This window comes from Oryza glaberrima, chromosome 10 (genome assembly GCF_000147395.1).
Source record: "Oryza glaberrima chromosome 10, OglaRS2, whole genome shotgun sequence".
Taxonomy (NCBI): Eukaryota; Viridiplantae; Streptophyta; class Magnoliopsida; order Poales; family Poaceae; genus Oryza; species Oryza glaberrima.
In genome coordinates this window covers 7,561,453-7,582,600 of record NC_068335.1, presented here as the reverse complement: position 1 = coordinate 7,582,600, position 21,148 = coordinate 7,561,453, and the positions used below count along the sequence as shown (strand labels likewise).

Genomic DNA, 21,148 nt, shown 5'->3' with positions numbered 1-21,148 from the left:
GACGATGCCAATGCTCCTCTACAGCAGTTCCTGGAGATTTGCAACACGTACGCCATAAAGGGTGTCAGTCCAGACGCCATCAAGTTGCGGCTGTTCCCGTTTTCCCTCATCGGGAAAGCGAAGCGGTGGTTTTATGCCAACCGTGCTACGATCAACACCTGGGACAAATGCTCCACGGCATTCCCCTCAAAGTTCTTCCCGATGGGCAAAACTAATGCTCTTCGGGGAAGAATTTCGAGTTTCCAGCAGACAAGGGACGAGTCCATTCCTGAAGCATGGGAACGACTTCAGGAATACGTGGCCGCCTGTCCTCATCATGGGATGGACGACTGGCTGATCCTGCAGAACTTTTATAATGGGCTCACTCCCATGTCCCGTGACCACCTGGACGCGGCAGCTGGAGGAGCTTTCTTCTCTAAGACGGTTCGAGGAGCCATTGATTTAATAGAGAAGATGGTCTCCAATATGGGTTGGAGCGAGGAATGACTCCAAACCCATCAGCGAGGTATGCACACTGTCAAGGAGACGGAAATGCTCGCTGCCAAGCTGGAGCTCCTCATGAAGTGATTGGACGACCACGACAAACGGCCACAAGGCACCGTCAAGGCCTTGGACTCACACGTCACGTGTGAAGTCTGCGGCAGCACGGGTCATTCTGGGAATGACTACCCGGAGACCCGTGAGGAGGCGATGTACATGGGCAACAACAATAATGGGTACCGTCCACAAGGAGGTCAGGGGTGGTACCAGCCACGCCCATATTATCAAGGAGGCAACAACAACAGTAACTTCTCTAACCAATGCTTTAAGCAAAAAGCTAGCTGCCAATGACAAAGTCTTAGAGAATATTAATGTCAAGCTAGATGGCTTTACTTCTGCTTTTCAAAACCAGCTGAGCTTCAAAAAAATGATAGAAACTTAGTTAGCTCAATTGGCCGCCTTAGTCTCTGCAAATGAATCTAGGAGGATTCCGGGGTAGCCCGATTCCTCCATTGAAAATGTCAAGGCGATCACAACGAGTAGAGGTAAGTCCACTCGTGATCCGCCGTATCCTAACCCAGCAGAAACTAACGGGATCGCCAAGGAAGCGCCATCTAGTGAATCGGCTGACAAAGAGGTTTAGCCAGAAAGGCTGTGCCGCAGGAGTACTACGACACACGATTGCTTCCGTTTCCTCAATGGAGTAGGAAACCGTCAGTGGACGAGTAGTTCGCTCTTTTTGTTGAAGTAATCCAGAAGATTCACATCAACGTGCCATTGTTGGATGCTATGCAAGTGCCAACATATGCCCGCTATCTCAAGGATATCCTCAACAACAAGAGACCACTCCCAACAATGGAGGTGGACAAACTGACTGAGCAATGCAACAATGTTATACTCCACAAGCTCCCGGAAAAGAAGAAGGATCCCGGGTGTCCCACGATCACCTGCTCGATCGGGGCACAGCAATTCGATCACCTGCTCGATCGGCGGAAGATGTGCCGATCAAGATACGGGATTTCTTCATCCCGGTTGACTTTGTGGTACTGGACATGGACACAGGAAAAGAGACGCCGCTCATCTTGGGGCGTCCGTTCATTAACACCCCAGGAGCCAACATTGATGTGGGGACGGGAAGTATCCGTTTCCATATACGGGAAGGAAGAGAAATTTTAGTTTTAGCTGAGGACTGAACAATGCTCCATGGTCAGAATAAAGTACGGGCCAAACCCGCATAACATTCAAGTGGTCGAAGTGGAGCCACCCAAGACGTATAGCCTGGTGAACTTCATGCAGAATTTCCTGGAGAAGGAAACAACGATGCCTAGGAACCGTTATTGGAAAACGCCGGCAAAATCAAATGTACCGGCCAAGAAGCTAGAGCAGCCGGCTCAGAGGAAGCCGTCTTCCGCACCGAAACCAAAGAAGGTGTGGAAGGAAAAGCCAAAGACGCCCGCTCCATCACCTCCGGAGACGGGTGGGAAATCCGTGAACTAAACTGGAAGGAGGTATGGTCTTGCACGTCGGACTTAAAATGACGCAACCTTCGCCAACAGGTAAATTGGTATGTATCTGCATATTTTTTTTCCACAATTGAAATTTTTGCATCAATACATGTTTGAATTTCAAAATTGCATTTAGGATCTTTGAATTTTGAGGAAATTCTTCAAATGAAATTTTCAGAGCAAACCAAAATAAAATTTTCAATGAAGATTCTTTGTTTCACGACCACACTAACCGTTGGAACCCAACGGCCGAAAGTGGGGCCGGTTGGGCCCACCAGGGGATCGGCCGAATCCCCTGGTTCGGCCGAACCGGCCAGGCTAACGGTCAGGTGCCTCTTTCTTTGAGGCGACGGCTAGTGCGCCCAACAGGTCAGTTTATCCGTTGTGGGTGCACTAGTTAAGCCAACCGGCCGGGAGAGGGAACTCCACCCCATTTCAACACATTTACATTCCCTCTCCAAAGTTTGCTCTCAAGTTCATTCAAGCTTTGATAGTTTCCCTCAAATTCAAAAACTTAGTTGCATATATACAAGTTGCTTAGGTGAAACTAATCGGCGGGTGTCGTGCTATTTCTAACCCCCGCCGAGTTAGTCCGTTCTTGCTCCATTGTGCAGAATGAAGAGGCGACTGTCTCGTCTGTTCAAGGGGTCCAGCTCTTCGTCAAGTCATCATGACGAGTCTAGTGCTCGTTCATCAGCCGATGTCTCGATGGAGGATGCCGACACTCCGCGACGTCTCCTGAACGACACCGACCTCGACCTTGTCGATGATCAAGAAAGAAGCCTACTACATGCTGAGTGACCGGGAGTATGCTCACACGCGAAAGTACTCACCAGAGCTACTGAAAAAGATAGGTCTGGATGTTGATTTTCGTGCTATTTGGAAAGCTGTTGGTTGGCAGAGATTTGCTGTGGTAGATGAGCCTGATTCTCATTTGCTTACTTTGCAATTTCTGTGCACTTTGAAAGAAATAGAAGATGGAATTTCCTTTCGCTTTTTCCGTAAGGAATACACACTTACATGGAAAGGATTAAGTACTCTTCTTGGTTTTCACGATTCCTGTAAAATCGATCTCCAGAAAGAAATTTCTAGGTTCAAGAAAAATAGGTTTTGGGAAGACATTTCTGGTGCTCCAATATGCAAGAAACCTAGGACGAATGATATCCCTAATCCTACACTTAGGCTCATGCACAAATGGATTTCTATGACTCTGTTTCCTAGAGGTGATCTTAGACCCATTAGGGGGGATGAATTAATTATCATGTTTGCCATGGTTAGAAAGATCAAAGTTTCTCCTGAGAAATGTATGATAAGACAATGGTTAGAAAGTATAAGATTTTCTGCTCCTGTTGAGTGCACTTCTCTGATTACTCGGATAGCAAAAGGGCTAGGGGTCGTTAGTAACCAGATTGCTTTCATCTCAGCCGCTCGTCCTTGTATTGATGAGAAATATCTAGTGCAATGGCACATTCTTAAACATGGAGTAGATGGATCTTTGATATACTTTTTCCCCGATTGTACAAATGAAATCCCGTTGCCAAATGCGGGGTATCATTTGTACAACTGCCGTGAACTAACCATTCCCCTGCAAACCATAGAAGAATCTTGTGCATGTGGAACATACAGGGAGACACACAAAATGGCAAGGAATGTACAAAATGGCAAAATGATTGAACCATGTACATTTTGGTTACTTGCTATTCCATTGAACTTTGTCAAATTCTTGTGACTTGTGTAGACACTTCTCATGCCCTATGACCAAGATTATACACCCACATATATGCACGTGCTAAACTGCTACACTAGGAGCTAGCAATATTCCATTCCATTCCATTTCCATACTACCACAAAAATAAATTCTCCATGCTTTCATGAGCTTTCTTCTCTAAAAAAGAAATCCTTTCTGAAAAAAAAGGAGGAAAAGGCATGGTTATGAAAATATATATATGAAGGAGGGAAAGGCATGGTTATGAAAAAAAAGGAGGGAAAGGCATGGTTATGAAAACAAGGAGGGAAAGGCAGTTAGACCGGCGGCATCGCGTCAGTCAGACCGGCGGCGACTTTAGACGGCTGCAGTTTCTTCGGGGCGGATAGACCGGACGATCTACTCTGGTTAGACCGACGACTTCCAGGTGGTCAGACCGGCTACTCTACTTTGGTCAGACCACGATCCATCAAATTAAAGGGTAACTTTAATTTCTTCTAAAAGTTTTTTTTTTGGGTACACCAACCATTCACCCCCCTCTTATTGGCTTAGTTCTTTCTAGTCGATCCTACAGGATGTGCTGATACCGGTAGAGGTGCTTATCAAGTATCAACGTGGGAATACGAGGAGGCGATCAGGTTGTTGTAACAACCCTCCCTCCAGAACCGCGCAGCCCAGTCCATCTGATGGGTGAGCCCACTTACACATTGCACCTCACTTGTAGTTTCATCCTTACTTCGTGTAAAAAGATTAACCCAGGAGTAGTATGGTTGAAGGGACAAACTCTTATAAGTTGGTTCCATCCTTACTAACCCAACAATGTGGTACTCCCTCTATCTATTTTTGATAGTCATATTTCCAAATCTGAAAAATTTATTTTTGATAGACATATTTCAATCCAACAACCTATCATCTTAATGACTTTCTCGGATTTAATGTGTAACTCTTCATTCTTCTACACAAGATTGGCTACATGGGCATCGAGAAATGTAAATATTAATGAATCGCTTGTTTACGAGAAATAACTAGTAGCATATTTAAATGGATGATAAGTAGAATTACTTATCCTTGGTCTGTGTGCCAAGATGAAATATGACTATTAAAAGTAGATGGAGGGAGTAATAAACATGACACAGCACTCATGAACCACATTACCACACACAGGTCACGTCCTAATTGGTCTAGGATGTCACAGTTGTTATCGACTACTTCCTCTACACGACATGCGGCTACATCAGACTGGTCTTCTCTAACTCTTATTTCACTGCTTAGCACGTCGGATGGTGACGATCCATGATCCCTTACTCACATGGTTCCTGGTTTACGTGGTAGAAAAATTTTGTTTTATGCTATTGTAGCCTACCTGTAACCTTATAAAGGCTCTACACACTTTGTCTTTACGTGCTTTAGATTTTCAAGCTTAGGGCATATTTTGGGAAGCTTTAGATTTAGAGAGAACCTCATGAGAATCCAGTTGGTAATAATCTTGATAAGCCGGAAAACCAACATGTAGTTTCTAGTTTATTTTGCGGATTCTACAACTATAGTTTCTCATAATTTGGACGAGACTAGACTGCTTGACCTTGCTCCAAGACTCTACAAGGAATCTACGCCCCGGCGTTGATTTTGGTAATTAATTACAAGCGCTAATTGTGGACCGCTATTTCATATTTAATTTAAGTGAGATAATTTGAGTTAGGAATTTCATATTTTATATCGATACAACTGTTGCTCACATCATAGCTCAACTGGGAGACATCAAAATCAAGTTGTCCAAGTTTTGAAATTAAATTCGATCACCTGCTACATTGCTAACTTCAAACAACCACCAAATATGCATACAAGCTCTTGGATTACTTGATGGAAAACTCTTGGAGTCATCTTTCCAACAGATCCAACTTTATCACCAAATGCCTTTATGCAAATAGCTACAAACCTCCCTCGTCTCCCTTTGCATGATTGCATCGTTGGTGTGGCTTGCTGATTATGGTGGTTGTACTCAGCCTTACTATTATTCTCCATTTTCAAAAGTTTGTGCTTTTGAGTTGAAAACGAAGTTAGAGGACTAAGGTTTATACCCCTATTGAGTTTTACCTATGGAGTGGAGCTGAAGCCCCACTAGGATCGTCTTTTTCCGCTGCTGCTTTCTTTTCGGTGTGAGGACTAAGTGTCTCTTCTGTAAGTATTTACGTTTTACTTATGTTTGAATCTGTATATTAATTAGTCGTTTTGTGTACCCTGACTTGATTTATGGTCACGAATTTATACACAAAATTGTCTGGAAATTTGGGCTAAATTGTTAGGCGTGACATTTGGACTCAAAAATCAAAAGAGAAATGTATTGAGTAAAAACATACTTAAAAAATAATCATTGCACAATGCACTATAAGAACATTGGTCAAGAGGGGAGTGGTATAGAGCTTTTGGAAGTGCGTGAGTAGTGAGGAAGAGTGTGTAGCTCAACCACTACGGGACCATGGAAGCACGAGCCTAACCAAGAAGCAAATCATCTACTTCCTTCGTCCTAAAATATAGAAACTTTAGATTAGATTAGACATATCTTTTACTAGGAATCTGAAAACTATATATGTTCAGATTTGTACTAACCGGTACTAGATCATTATATTCTGGAATGAGTGATTTGTAGGATCGAATCACAATAACTAAGCCAATCAGAGGGGGGTGAATGGTTGGTATACCCAAAAACCGAAAACTTTTAGCGGAAATAAAAGTTACCCTCGAATTCGACGGATCGCGGTTTGACCGAAGTGTGTGCACCGGTCTGACCGCCTGGTTGTAGTCGGTCTGACGGATGTAGATCGATCGGTCGAACCGCCGTGATCAGCCGCCGCTTGCTATCGCCGTCGCCGGTCTGACCGCCACCTTGCGCCGGTCTGACCGCCGGTATATCGCCGGTTAGACCGCCGAAACCCAGTGAAACACAAATCGAAGAACTCTTAAAGTAGATGATGACTTTATTGATTCTCTCTGTGTTTACAAAGTGCACCAACAGCACTCCTTACAAAAATTTCGACTAAACTCGAAACCCTAACTCAAAACTCAACTCAATTGCTCTCAAAAGCAATACCAGGAAGCCTCACGCTCCCCCTCTATTTATACCCGAGGTAGGCAGCCTAAAGCCACGAACCAAACTCATACTAGACGTCCTAAACACCTTAGGAAACCCTCTAGTACAAGAAACAAACTTTACATAACCAATCATACCAAATTTGGACTCCTTCCAAATTCAACTCCGCATCCCATACTCACACAATATCTCCATCGTATACCATATGGAATCTTCACCAACCACGTGCATCAACTCTAGCCTAAGTTTCCACATGATATCTAACTACCACGGACGTCGTCTTAACCCCAAGCCGACTCCCAGTCCATCATCGCAAATACTCTCCCGAGGCATCGAGTCACCTACACATGAAATAAACAAAGAAACCATATTCCGAGACCAAGCTATCACCAACTTGACTCATTAGTAGCAAACAACAGTATTACATACATATAGTATTCATCTAGAAGCCATAACCATGAAACAATCACGGATATTCAAAGAAACAACCCGAAACCAAAACCGACACAGCGTCGGCCGGTCAGACCGCGGGCTGGCCGGTCTGACTGCTAACACAAGCCGGTCTGACCGGTAACCACCGCCCGGTCTGACCGGTGTTCATCACCTGAAAATCAATTATCTCCAAAACCTCTTGAATAATAATCTCCAAATATCAAAACTAATAATCACAAATGCCAATTGTTCATCACAGAATAAGAATCAAAACACATATTGATCTTACATGATTCAAATCCTTTTAAGAGGTGGATTAGGTGGTAAAGGGTGCAACTGTGCAAGCTATGTGCATCATTTCGTGGTTGACCATACATCCATACCATGCCTTTTTCTGGGATATGTACTTTGTGCTCATTTCGTGTAACTTTTTATGCAATAGTTACTACACTTTGCTAGTTTTACCTCCTGTTTGTGAATTCTTTCTATACGACTATACCTATACAAAGAAAAAGGGATAGATTATCTAGCTTTTAGCCACTTTTACCGTACTAAAATGTTGACATGATGTTTGGTCGAGCAAACTGCTTTTGAAAAGAGAAAATAATTTAATGAACAACATGAAGTCTTTGATTTGTATGCATGGATGAAACCAATAAGAAAATTTAATTGGGTGCTGATATTTGAAGCATGGACCTTGAAAGCAATAAGTATAATTATCTATTCATATACCCGGCACGTGAAGAAACAACTGCCAGATTACGGAACCGTGGATAGCTTGGATGAGGCCTACTGGCCTTGCTTCTTGCGAGTTGCGACTCGATGCATACGTTTAGCAAAATCGTTTGCAGAAAACAGCGGACAAGTGTCCTCGCATCCAAAGGAACAGGCAAAACAATTCAGATATCCTAGCAATGTCGTTCTCATGTTTTGTCTGCAACTAACAAACCATTGGCGCAAGCAGAGTAATGAGCATAGCCAGCCTACAAGATACGAAAATAGTGACAACGATAGGTCCCTCGGATTTATGACATGTTTATTTAAAAAACATACATCCTTCGTAAAAAAAAATCAACTCTAACTATGTATATGTATAAATGTCTATCAAGTTCATAGTTAGAAATATGTTTTTTTAAAGATGGAGGGAGTAATTATATGCTCTGAGTTGCTCACTTTTCCTGAAGTCCATGGTTTTGAGCCAATCTAGTCTGCTACTGAGGTGATAGCCTACTTAGCGACAACTCTATGTTTTTGACATTCTGAGAAAACAACACTTACACTAAATAAACTAAGTGAACTGGGCACCAGTTTGAATTATTTTCTGGCAGTGTTACATGTAATTAAAAAAACTCTCAGAGACTTCTTAACACACAAAAATTCTCAACCATTTGGTTGATGCAGTTGGAAGTTATAGAAAAGTCAATCGCAGTACACCCCGGCCCCCTTAGCATTAGTAAAAAGTTTTCCAGTGTAGCTTTTCCTTATCGGTTTCCCCTTACAAATAAGGTTAAGGTCAAACTTTTATAACTTTGACCATCAATAACTTTAAAAATATTTAGTTTAAAGGAACTAGAACAACATATATAGATTTGTCTTTTAAAGCACTATAATATAACTAAACATGCATTTATTTATTATATATATTATAGTAGAAAAATAAGGTTAAAGATATATCTTGTAGACCGTGTCATTGTCTAAAATATCAATTAGAAACCGGAGGGAGTGGTTCTGTTACTCTTTAGACGGGTTAGTGAGGTCTCCAAATTGCCATGGATAAAATATTATTAATTTTTTTCTTTTGGGGTAGGTAGTTTTGAAGTTTTTACAGCTTTGTTATTTATTAGTCAATTTTTATGATGGCTTCCTAAAATTACAAAAGTCATGGCTTAAATTTGCACAAACAGAAAACCGTAACTTTCGTACAAACTTGCACATATTAAAGCTAATTCCTTTGTCTGGTAATGTCAACTTAAAAACTATAAATGCCTGCGGGTGGGCTTGGGTAAATAGCCATCTAGGTTCAACGAACCTAAATACGCACTAGTCCATCGTACACGTCCCAATCCCCTGACCATTACAGCGGCACATTGATTGGTAGTCCCTGAATAAGGGCCTGTTTAGTAGTACCTACAAACGAAAATTTATTGCGTGTCACATCGGATAAACGGATACATAATTGAAGTATTAAATATAGTCTAATAACAAAACAAATTATATATTTCAACTGAAAATTGCGAGACGAATTTATTAAGACTAATTAATCCATCATGAGTAAATGTTTATTATAGCACCACATTGTCAAATCATGGCTTAATTAGAATTAAAAGATTCGTCTTGTAATTTATATGCAATCTATGTAATTCTTTTTTTCTACATTTAATACTCCATGCATGTGTCAAACATTCGATGTGATAGGGTGAAAAGTTTTTGTTTGGGAACTAAACAGGGTCTAAGTAGACACTCAAAAATAAATTATTACGGAAGAAAAATAACACATATGGCTCTCACTACTACACAAATCATTTTTCTGTAAAGGGGACATTAGGTTGCAGGCTGGCCACATGCGAAAACCATCTCCGCTCGTCTGCAAAAAAAAAACTTTTCTCTAGTAAGATATAACAAATTTTAATGGGAGTGATTGGAGGGAAAAGTAATACTATCTCTGTTGTTCTTAAATAGTTGTCATCGTGTAATCCATGCAATAAAACTTAAATTTTCAAATGATTAATTAATAAAAAATACTCCCTCCGTTTTAAGTTATAAGATATTTTGACTTTAATCAAAGTTAAACTGCTTCTAGTTTGACTAAGTTTATATAAAAATATAGTAATATTTATATTATCAATTTTTTTTTAAATTAATAGTTAAATATATTCTTATAATAAATTTATCTTGATTCGAAAATATTAGTATTTTTTTCTATAAACTTAGTCAAACTTGAAGCAGTTTGACTTTGACCAAAGTGAAAACATCTTATAACCTGAAACAGTGGGAGTATTAAGATTTGACATTAGAAAATATTATCGATAGATTTTTCATGAAAAACACATTCATATAGTTATACTTTCAATATATCTTACAAGTATATAACTAGAAACATATGCATTAAAAATTGCGGCAATGTCCAAAACAAATAAAAAATAACCTGCAATATTAGAAATGTACTGAAATTTGAATTATGGGAAATGCAATTGTTTAGGACGGAGTAGTTTTTTCTGGCTTGTCTTTTTCCCTCCATCTTAAAATTGAAGGGTTTATCCTAAGTCTATCTGACCAAGCTTTGTGGAGAACAATGTTGATACCTATAACCCATCAAAGAAGTAAACTATGAAAATATATATTTCATAATGGATCTAATTAGATATTGTATATATATATATATATATATATATATATATATATATATATATATATATATATATATATATATATATATATATTTTTCAATAAATTTGGCCAAAACTTATAAGGACAATTTAACTTAGGACTTAAGAATCTATATATTTCGGGAAAAAGGTGTACCAAAGCAAAGAAAAATTTTAGCTTTCTCTATTAAGGGAAGTGCAAACTTTTCACTTTTGCCGCTAATTTTTGCTGCCTAACAATTTTGCCATCCAACTGTTACGGCACTTTTTCATATTGGTGCCCTTTTGCTTCAAATTCCATCCAAGTAAAGCCACTTTGGCACCACTGATTTTTATAAAAAAAAGTTGACTAAATTACTGCTCTCTTCCTTTAAACTCATGCTTACTAATAAAATACTCCTATCTTCGTTATTAAAAAGGTTGACTAAATTATTGCTCTCTTCGTTTAAACTATCCGCAGGTTTGCTGTGGGACACAAAGCATGCCTGTGTGCAGGTTGTGACAGTGACACGAGTCCTTCGGTTTCTGTATGCCGCATGGAAGCAGCAGCACATTTGCACTAGCTAGCTAGTGCCAGTGCCAGTTGACGAACGCAGTGACGGTATGCAGTTCTCACGGCCAAGAAGGCAAGGGATTGCGGCTGTCGGCTGGATGTGTTCACTGTTCAATACTACACGCTTGGCTCCGCTCGACAAGCATGTTTTGCTTGCGCTCTACAATGACATCCCCGTGGGCACGATCGTAGTGATTACCGGTTTCGCTCCTCAAAAAGAATCTTTGGAAGGAGTGCCCAAAATTATCGTTGTTCTCTTCGAGAATTTTCGGAGAAGTTTTAGGTTTGTCGGTATTCTTACATCAGAGTCACTGGAGTTGTCAGGCTCTTGCTTGTACCTCGGTCGATGGTTCTTTTATAAAGTAAGTATTTGATATTTTTCAGTGCCATTTAGTTAGTTTCCTTAAGTGAGATATATTCTCATCGATACGGGTTCATCGCTTAGTTTATAATTAACTAGTCTAGTGCTAGGACTCTAGATAAAAAAGAAAGTTTCTACGCGAGACTAGAGTAGTAAGTCAATAACTTAGGTGTGATGTCTAGGTTAGTGGTTACCTTCGTTTGTTGCGTGCTTCACAGAAAGTGAGGTAGGCGGCAGGTATTGATAGCCATGTCAGTATTTTGTATCCCTCCCTCTTCGAGTATATCATAGAGCTCAAGGACGAACTCAGCCTGGCAGACCAAGGGAGGGCCGATGCTTGAAGCATTCGATAGAGTTTTACATTAAACTTAAGTTTGTTGACTAGCCTATCCTATCATCAGTTGTTGTCATTGGATTGAATCCTGTTCTTAGATATACACACGTTCCCACTTATTCGATATCCTTGGAATACTCTGAGGTAAAGTGCTACAGCGGTATCCGTACACTTGCGGATTTATCTGTGACCAAATACCAACAGTAGACTTTGGCCGGAAACAATGAAACAAGGATTCTAATTTGTTTTCAATTTATTTAATTGATTCAATGAACTTTGTATTATTGAAATTACTTCTTGAGCTCCAAAAATTTACGGGAAATTTCAGAGTATATCAGGGCATGGAGAATATTACAAAAATATTTCCAGCCATGATTTTGAAAGGAAATTTTATTTCCCACATTAACTTCACTTGATAAATCGCATTAACTTTTAATATAATTTCTAGAAATACATTATTTAATGATTTTTAATCCTAAAAAATGAGGCGTGACAATGACCTTCTAGATACGGCCACCACAAGCTCGACAACTGCTAGATCCGGTAGCCACAAGCTTGAGGGCGGCCAGATCTAGCCAAGGGTGGGGGGCAGTGGTCGTCGCACTAGCAAGAAGCGGCGGTCGGGGGCGGACTTCACTAGGGTGAGCAGTGGTGGCGGTGTCGTTCTCGTCCTTCTAGATATGAATTCTTGGAAGGTGACCTATGATGTTTGATTATGTAACTTAATTTGTTCTTCGATGTTCTTGGAAACCTTTCAATCTCAGGGTCTTTGTGTTGTTGTTGGATGGATGGTAGTATGGTTATGTCTAGGGGTGAAAACGGGGCGGGTACGGTGATTGGATCACAACATTCCCATATCCTAACCCACATCTTACTTTAAATTTAGAATCGGGTACAGGTAGTGTCGGATAACACATCACTCATCCCGTATCCTGTCCCATATTACTTTCTTCGAATCGGATTCGGGAACAGATATTTTTTTATGTCCAATTCATGGATATTTAATGTAAGAAGACAATTAAAGTGCTAAAAAAGATGCATCAAGGAACAAATTATATAATATTACATGTGAGATTATAAAAATAGTGATTAACTAATCTTTTATCATATTTATAGGTGAATTTATAATAGATGTTCACATTTGTTTCCTAATATGGGAGATACGGGCGGATATAACTCTTCCCGTATCCTAACCCATATTTTTTTACGGATTCGGGTTCGAACTCGGATAATATCGGGTATCCCATTCTCTCCCATATTCCTCCCGCAAGCCTCGGGTCGGTCGGGCGGGCGGGAAATTAATATCTGCCCCGTTTTCACCCCTAGTTATGTCAAAGAATGTTTTCTTGGATGTGGGATGCTTTGGGTAATGGAGAGCTGCTCAGATTTCCTTTTGGATTTGTGGACGTCATAGGTGCTAATTTCTAAACCGACACCTATGATTTCATTAGTTTTGCCTTAGTGGCATCGGTTGCCAGTTGGGAAACTGGCACCTATGTGAGATTCCCAACCAGCACCTATAGGGTGTTCTATACCAGTGAAACTTCACTGGCCTCTGCTGAAATTTATACGGCAAATAGAAAACTCTCAAATCTCATTTGGATTGGTTTCTATAAAAAGTTATAGATGAATCCACTTATCCAAAACAAGCACTTAACAAAAAAAATTCATTAACCCATGAGCTTATGTGGTTTTAGAGCAACGAAAGACCATTAATCGGTTTGTAACCACACACAACTATATAACATAAAAAAATACAGTACTATAGGTGTCGGATAGGTGTCAGAAATACTAGAACCGACATCTATAGTACTTTTCACACCCGAGTGCACGTCCGCAGGGTGCCATTTTGGAGATCCGACACCTAGGTGTTGGTTCCTAATAGCAACTAGCACCTTTGAGGCCTGTCCCACCGAAGTAGCCGTTTGGGGGCCCACTTTAAAACCGGCACCTACGATGACCGTGAGACATAGATGCCATCTAAAGTAGCCATTCTAATTAAGAATCGACACAAATGACCTCACACCACGCCTCTCATTCTTGATTGATCAGCTAGAAGGTTAGTTTGCATTATTTCTCACTCCATTTCTCTCTTGCAGTTGAATTCAACCATTTGCTATACATATAAAGTGCATAACCAAAACAATTATTGTATTTTTCTTGTAGAGTTAAATATATTTTATCTTTTTTGTGTTCATTTAATTACTCCATAGATTCATCCTCGATGACCACATGATAATTTTGAAATTAAGTATTGACATGATATTAATTGGCTTTGTACATAATATTTATTACTAGATGCTTCAAATAATACTCATAGAGTAGTATAGAGTGGTGTAATATAATGTTATAGTAATTAAATTATTAAATATATATCATTTTTGTTATTCCAATTTACATGTAAACCATAAAATCCTCATTTTATTTATTCTGCACGGTTTTAAATAAATGATAAATTATGTACCAACTGGGTTAATAAATATATTATTGTGTTTAACTTCTTGCCATATTAATTAGATTCTGATATATGGAATGAAATTAAAAAATATTGTATTTTTCTTCTAGGGGTAAATTTCTTTTATCTTTTTTTAGTAGGCCCTGTCATTTTTATTTTTCAAGCCGACATATAGATGTCGGTTTTTGGTACTAGCATCTATAGTTGCTGCCATGTTCAAGGCCGTCCATCGACCGGCACCTATATGCTATTATAAGTGCCGATTGTTGTATAGATTCAACAGTTATGATGGCTGCCACGTAACAGTCGGGCTATAGAACTAGTTCTTTGTTAAAAACAACACCTATCTAGTATTGTAGGTGCCGATTCTATAATCAGCATGCACCAATGACAAAGTTATTAGTGTCACTTGAGGGGTGTCGACTAAGAAATTTAACACCTATGACCCATTTTCAACCAGCACATATAAGCTTTTACGTGGTTGTGCGGAATGGTTAGGTGGTATATATACAGATATATACGTAGCTCACCTAGTTCAACCGGTAGACTTGGCTTTAGTGTTCAGTTAGGATGTGCGTACCCGCCCCTTCGGGGGACGTTTAATGTCTCCTACATTTTTTTCAAGCATGTTTACATGTAGTGGTGCTCATTTCATAATATGCATCCATACAACACGTACTTAAAAAATTACACGTGGGAGTTAACTATATATGGGAGTTAAGGCTTACAGCTTGTTCGTAAAAGTTTTATAATTTTACACGTATATCCTTTTCCTTCCGGAATTACCTGGCCCCTTCTCAGGCGAGAGGACATCTGTGCTTTCATCACACAGAACGACAGGGCATCCGTACCAACGGAAGGACCGGTACAGGGGATAAGCATCGTGGAGAAACCATGGTGCGCGCCGCCTGAAGAACCCAACTGCTGGTCGTCAGAATCCGCAGGCAGCTTCTTGGTCACTTGTTACCATTAATTCCCAAGTTTAAAAGGCCAACATAACCATGGCTTTCTCCACATTCTGAAAACTTCAGTCTTTCTCTCTTCAGCATCTCTACTCTCGCTCCATTTCTGTAAGCATCCCATTACTATATGATCGATCATAAGATTGTACCAAGCGATTACTCTGTTCTTGAGTTGCTTCGTTTCTGTTTGTTTTGGCTCTTGCAGAAGGGATCGAAATGATGGAGGCGAAAGACGGGCAAGCATGGCTGGGGACGAACGGATACGGCAGCAGGAGGGAGGAAGACGGCGTGTGCCACGACGACAGCGCGACGCCGGTGAGGGCGAACACTGTCGACGAGCTACACTCGCTGCAGAGGAAGCCTCAGGTAGTGGAGGATCGCCACAGGCTGCAGCTTCAGTCCATCAGGTCATGTATTTTGATGCTCCCGTTTGCTGCATGCACATCATGCCGTTCATATAATTTTGTTAGAAATATCAATGGAATTGTACATCAGTACATGTGTTAATTAATTTTTTTTGGGTGTATGTTTGGTGATCAGTGAGCTGGGGTTTAAAATGGTCGGAATTGTACAGAATTGGTTGTGTAGTCGTGGAAGTTTTGCATGATCATTTGGGTCCGACTAAGGCTGAGTTTAAAAGAGGTTGGGGCTGTTTTCTCTGATACGGAAAATGAGATTATTAGTATATAATTAATGAAGTACTCCCTCCGTTCTAAAAAAAGAATATAGGATTGGATGTAATACAACGAATCTGGACAGAGATATGTTCAGATTGATTTTTTATGGGACAGAGGGAGTACACGCTATTGTAAATTTGAAAAATAGATTTATTTTTTTTAAAAGTAACTTTTATATAGAAAGGATTTTGTAAAAACACATACCATTTATAGTCTGTAAAGTGTGCTTATGAAAACCAATGAAGTAGCAAACCCCAACATACCATTTAGTACTAACTAGAGAGCAACATACATTTTAGAACGGAGAAAGTAGTATATCCTGCATCTTCTTCCTTATTTTTTTAAAAAGGGATAGTATAGCATAAATGGTTGATTGCGTAGACCGGTTGGTACATATGTTCTAAGATGGTGTTAAATTTCGTCAACTATATGCTAACTATGTGCAATATCTTTGAAACTATGGCACGATATTTATTGTACACATGTTTAGATTTTTCCTATTTGGAAATGATATAAGATGATTTTTCACAAAATTTATTTATACCATTATATCTTTTATTACACAGTTCTTTAAGGGTTATAGTTTTTATATCTAAAGTAACACACATTAAGTTCCTAGAAAGTACCTGTTTGTGACTCTCATGTGGTCATTGCGACTTAACGAACTTATGAAATTTGTGATAATTTTTCTCCATTTTAAGAATCACATTTATACGAGGAAAATATCGATACATTTGTAAGCATGCATACAGCTGTTATACTTAAAGTATTAATTTCGATACTTCAATCAATTCCAATACGTGGTTATTAGTTCTGTAAAACAAATACATGTGGCTATCATTTTCATATGGATTGACATCTATGCATATTTACAATGAATTATACAGTGCGTCTTTGGCATCGATGACATGTGGGATTGGGCCAAAACTCGTCAACGGTGACCCAGCAAGGAAAAAAGAAATGGCTGGCAAGGCTGTGACACATCACCAACACCATATCACTGTCCCCACGATCACTGTGAGCGACAGTGACCTCAAGTTCACCCATGTTCTGTACAACTTATCCCCTTCTGGTACACACACATCCAAATTATTTTACCCGAGTACTTAAACTCCTAAATTATTTTTTGGCTTATTTTACATCCTAAAATATTAAAAACGGTTCAATTTACTCCCTAAAGCTATTTCTATTATTTGCTTCTATATGTAATCCATATTTTTCAGCAATGAAAATTTGATAGAATGATAGATGCATTACAACTTACGTCTCATCTAATTAGCATGCACACAGGTTTAGAAAATCCACATCTTACTATGCTGAGTTCTCTTTACATAACCTATCTCTCTCTGTGTTTTTTTTTTTTTTTTTTTTTTGCTGTGTAGAACTTTATGAGCATGCAATCAAATATGAGAAAGGGTCATTCATCACATCCAGTGGGGCGTTAGCGACGCTATCAGGAGCAAAGACCGGTCGATCACCTAGGGACAAGCGTGTTGTCAAGGATGAAACAACAGATGATCTGTGGTGGGGCAAGTAAGCATCCCTGACCAGAGCAAATGATAAACATTTAAAAAGCTATTTCCAAATTTATAGTCCATACAATATAAAGTTGAGCGAACAAATAATATTTTTTTTCACTTATTTAAGGGGATCACCAAACATTGAAATGGACGAGCAAACCTTTCTGATCAACAGGGAGAGAGCTGTTGACTACTTGAACTCCCTTGATAAGGTAGGCTAGGGCTATCACACCTTCATGAATATTGAATGTTGTGGCTGCAGTTTGGTGATATAATCCTGTAATGTTTCTTTTAAAAAAAATTGTGGTGCATGAGTGACAGGTTTATGGAAAACAACTTTAAAACATCAAACTAAGCACATTGCAGGTAGTGTTACAAAACAAAAATGGAAATTTGTCCTATGTAACTTGACATCTAAACCTGAATGTGTACTATAGTACTGTATTTAATGATGAATTTCGTCACAGGTGTTTGTTAATGATCAGTTCCTAAACTGGGACCCCAACAATAGGATAAAAGTTCGAATCATCTCTGCGAGGGCCTACCATTCTCTCTTCATGCACAACATGTAAGTGCAAATGTTTGTACCAGCAAATGGAGACAATTCTAATACTCTGAACTGTTCTAGGTCACTCCTTATGCCACCCTGAACAAGATAAGTAAATCCTCACTTTGCCTTCGTGTATCTCAAACAAAAATAGTACTAACAGAATTTTCAATCTTTAATGCTTCTAGTAGTTACTATATATTACAAGTCATTCCAATTATTCAACATGATACTTGAGAATAGTACAAATTCTGGTAGTGCGTTTCCATATAAATACTTTTCTTTGTAAATGACAGGTGCATCCGGCCAACATACGAGGAACTAGAGAATTTTGGCGAGCCCGACTTCACCATCTACAATGCTGGACAGTTCCCGTGCAACCGTTACACGCATTATATGACATCGTCAACTAGCATAGACTTAAATCTTAAGCGGAGAGAAATGGTCATCCTGGGAACACGATATGCTGGAGAGATGAAGAAAGGCCTCTTCAGTGTGATGCACTACCTCATGCCCAAAAAGCAGATCCTCTCGTTGCACTCTGGCTGCAACATGGGCAGAGGGGGTGATGTAGCCCTGTTTTTTGGATTGTCAGGTAGCTGAATTATTTATAATGGTTGCGATAAGATAGTTCTTGATTGGCAATTACTATATGTTTTTACTTGTGAGTAACTATCTAAATATGCATGCTTCAAGGTACTGGAAAGACAACTCTGTCAACAGACAGGAATAGGATCTTAATTGGTGATGATGAACACTGCTGGAGTGATAATGGTATCTCTAACATTGAGGGCGGCTGCTATGCTAAGTGCATAGATCTTTCTCAGGAGAAAGAACCTGACATTTGGGATGCAATCAAGTTTGGCACAGGTATATGCACCGGGAAACTTTTTTAATCCCTAGAGAGGATATCCTCTTGTTCTTTGCATGTTACTTAAATGGTTATGAAAAAAATTAAAAAAAAATTGAGAAGGTGTATTAACATATGATATAACACTCCACAAATATGTAAGTTCAAATTCACATGTTAATACATCTTCTCAATTTTTTTTTTAAATTTTTTCATAACCATTTGAGTGAAATGCAGACAACAAGGGGATATCCCCTCGAGGGATCAAAATCGTTCTTCTATATGCACCTCACTTGCAGAATTTATCAACTCAACAACTTTGGATTTATTTTTACTTCTTTTCTTAATTACTCTCGTTGATCAACTTTTAGTGTTGGAGAATGTTGTTTTCGATGAGCACTCCCGTGAAGTTGATTATACAGAAAAATCTGTCACAGGTAAATGTTTTCCGAAGTATAATAACCTTACAGAATATAGCATGTGACACTAACAGAAAATTGTACCTAATTCATGACATTCATAATCTGTTCTGCAGAGAATACCCGTGCTGCTTACCCTATTGAATACATAGCTAATGCTAAGATACCATGTGTTGGGCCACACCCAAAGAATGTTATCCTACTTGCATGTGATGCATTTGGTGTCCTCCCTCCTGTCAGCAAGTTGAGCCATGCACAAACCATGTACCATTTCATCAGTGGCTACACTGCATTGGTAATTAGACACAGTTTATTAGATTTAATCTCTATTGGAGGAACTATTGGTCTTAGTTCTTGTGTTGCTATATATGGCAATGTGTAGGTCGCTGGAACTGAAGATGGTATCAAGGAGCCACAGGCTACATTTTCTGCCTGCTTTGGTGCAGCTTTTATAATGCTCCACCCAACTCGGTACGCTGCCATGCTGGCAGATAAGATGAACAAGCATGGAGCTACCGGATGGCTTGTCAACACTGGTTGGATCGGGGGAAGGTAAATTAAACTGTTGACTTGTTTTTCTGATATTATGTTTACTATGATTACTCAACTAATTTGATGTAGAGGCTGGATTGAATTCCATTAAAAAAAATCATCAACTAATTAGCGAGAGTAAGTACGTACTTCGAGAATTGTAAGGATGACGCTTGTTTGAATTGCAATTAGGGATTTATATCTCAAAATTTCAAACTTGTGATTTAAATAATAATTTATAGCACTCAAGTAGGACATATAATGTATGGTCTGACAAACCTAATCCATTTGAGTATAGTAATATTGAAATATGAGCTCTGATCTATGGTGGAGGTAGAGGTATATGGTGTTATTAATCATCAAGAGATATAATACCTCTACTAAAAGGTATATACGTACCTCCAAAGCACAGAAGAAAAACTTGCATAATCTTGGCCTAGACAAACTTACCCACATACTATGTCACACTTTGTGGTTGTTCAGTTATGGTGTAGGTGAGCGAATCAGCTTGGCCTACACAAGGAAAATCATCGATGCCATTCACTCGGGTGAGCTTTTGGCTACAAGCTACAAAAAGACAGATGTCTTTGGACTAGACATCCCCACAAAAGTGGAAGGAGTTCCATCTGAATTGCTTGACCCAATAAATACCGTAAGTCCATAATTTCAACATTATATATTTTTGCATGGGATTTATGCTGCAGCTTGGCCAACCATTTTCAACTATGATGTAGTGGGAAGACAAAGACTCATACAAGTTGACACTTCTAAAGCTGGCAGATCTGTTCAAGAGAAATTTCAAGGTATTTGCAAATTACAAGAAAGGTGGTGTTAGTGATCTGGCTGATGAGATTGCTGCTGCAGGACCAAATTTCTGATTTTAATTGAATAGTAGTAGTATGTCTTAATGTATACCAAATAAAAGGGATTTTTTATGTTCCTCGAGGATGTATCGCAAGGTACCACTTATTTTAGTGTAAATTTTTGATACCTCATGGTACTTCTCTAATCTAAAGTACCAAAAAGTATCATAAATTAACACTAAAATATGGTATCTCTCGTTACCTAGTCTTGTATGGTAAAACTGAACAAAATGCCCATTTTGAGGATGGTGACATATATATATTAAAAGCTATTTCAGAGTGATGTATATGAGAAGTTGTGTTTATGACTTGGCTCACGATAATACCTGTGAACACTTTGTGTCTAGCCAATACAAAGCATTATATTCTCTTTTTGTTAACTATATATCGCTAGATTTTGTTCCATCAACAAACTTTAGAGAAAGGAGCGTACCCTACAAGTAGAGCTAAAATCAGTACAATGGACAGTTAGCATTTGTAATGTTGAACGCCTTTGTTAAT

At 39.2% G+C, this 21,148-nt stretch overlaps 1 protein-coding gene and 1 non-coding gene across 2 annotated transcripts; one reads left to right on the top strand and one right to left on the bottom strand.

The window, feature by feature from the left end:
* Positions 1–216: 216 nt before the first annotated feature.
* LOC127753559 (small nucleolar RNA R71) lies at positions 217–323 on the bottom strand. The gene has a single exon (XR_008012616.1). It is a non-coding gene; the product is annotated as a small nucleolar RNA R71 (small nucleolar RNA).
* Positions 324–15,188: 14,865 nt separating this feature from the next.
* On the top strand, positions 15,189–20,947 carry LOC127786113 (phosphoenolpyruvate carboxykinase (ATP) 1-like). The gene is made up of 13 exons (XM_052313442.1): positions 15,189–15,348; positions 15,446–15,647; positions 16,805–16,989; positions 17,300–17,450; positions 17,565–17,649; positions 17,905–18,005; positions 18,281–18,579; positions 18,681–18,854; positions 19,206–19,271; positions 19,370–19,548; positions 19,636–19,805; positions 20,268–20,436; positions 20,519–20,947. The coding sequence occupies exons 2-13, from the start codon at positions 15,457–15,459 to the stop codon at positions 20,660–20,662; spliced, it is 1,914 nt and encodes a 637-aa protein (XP_052169402.1). The 5' UTR covers positions 15,189–15,348; positions 15,446–15,456; the 3' UTR covers positions 20,663–20,947.
* Positions 20,948–21,148: the final 201 nt, after the last annotated feature.

Bases quoted from the DNA above. Each gene is read 5' to 3' on its own strand.
- LOC127786113 (XM_052313442.1), top strand. From the start codon at position 15,457: ATGATGGAGGCGAAAGACGGGCAAGCATGGCTGGGGACGAACGGATAC. The intron at 15,648-16,804 runs GTCATGTATTTT...TGAATTATACAG, and splicing joins CTGCAGCTTCAGTCCATCAG to TGCGTCTTTGGCATCGATGA. The intron at 16,990-17,299 runs GTACACACACAT...TTTGCTGTGTAG, and splicing joins GTACAACTTATCCCCTTCTG to AACTTTATGAGCATGCAATC.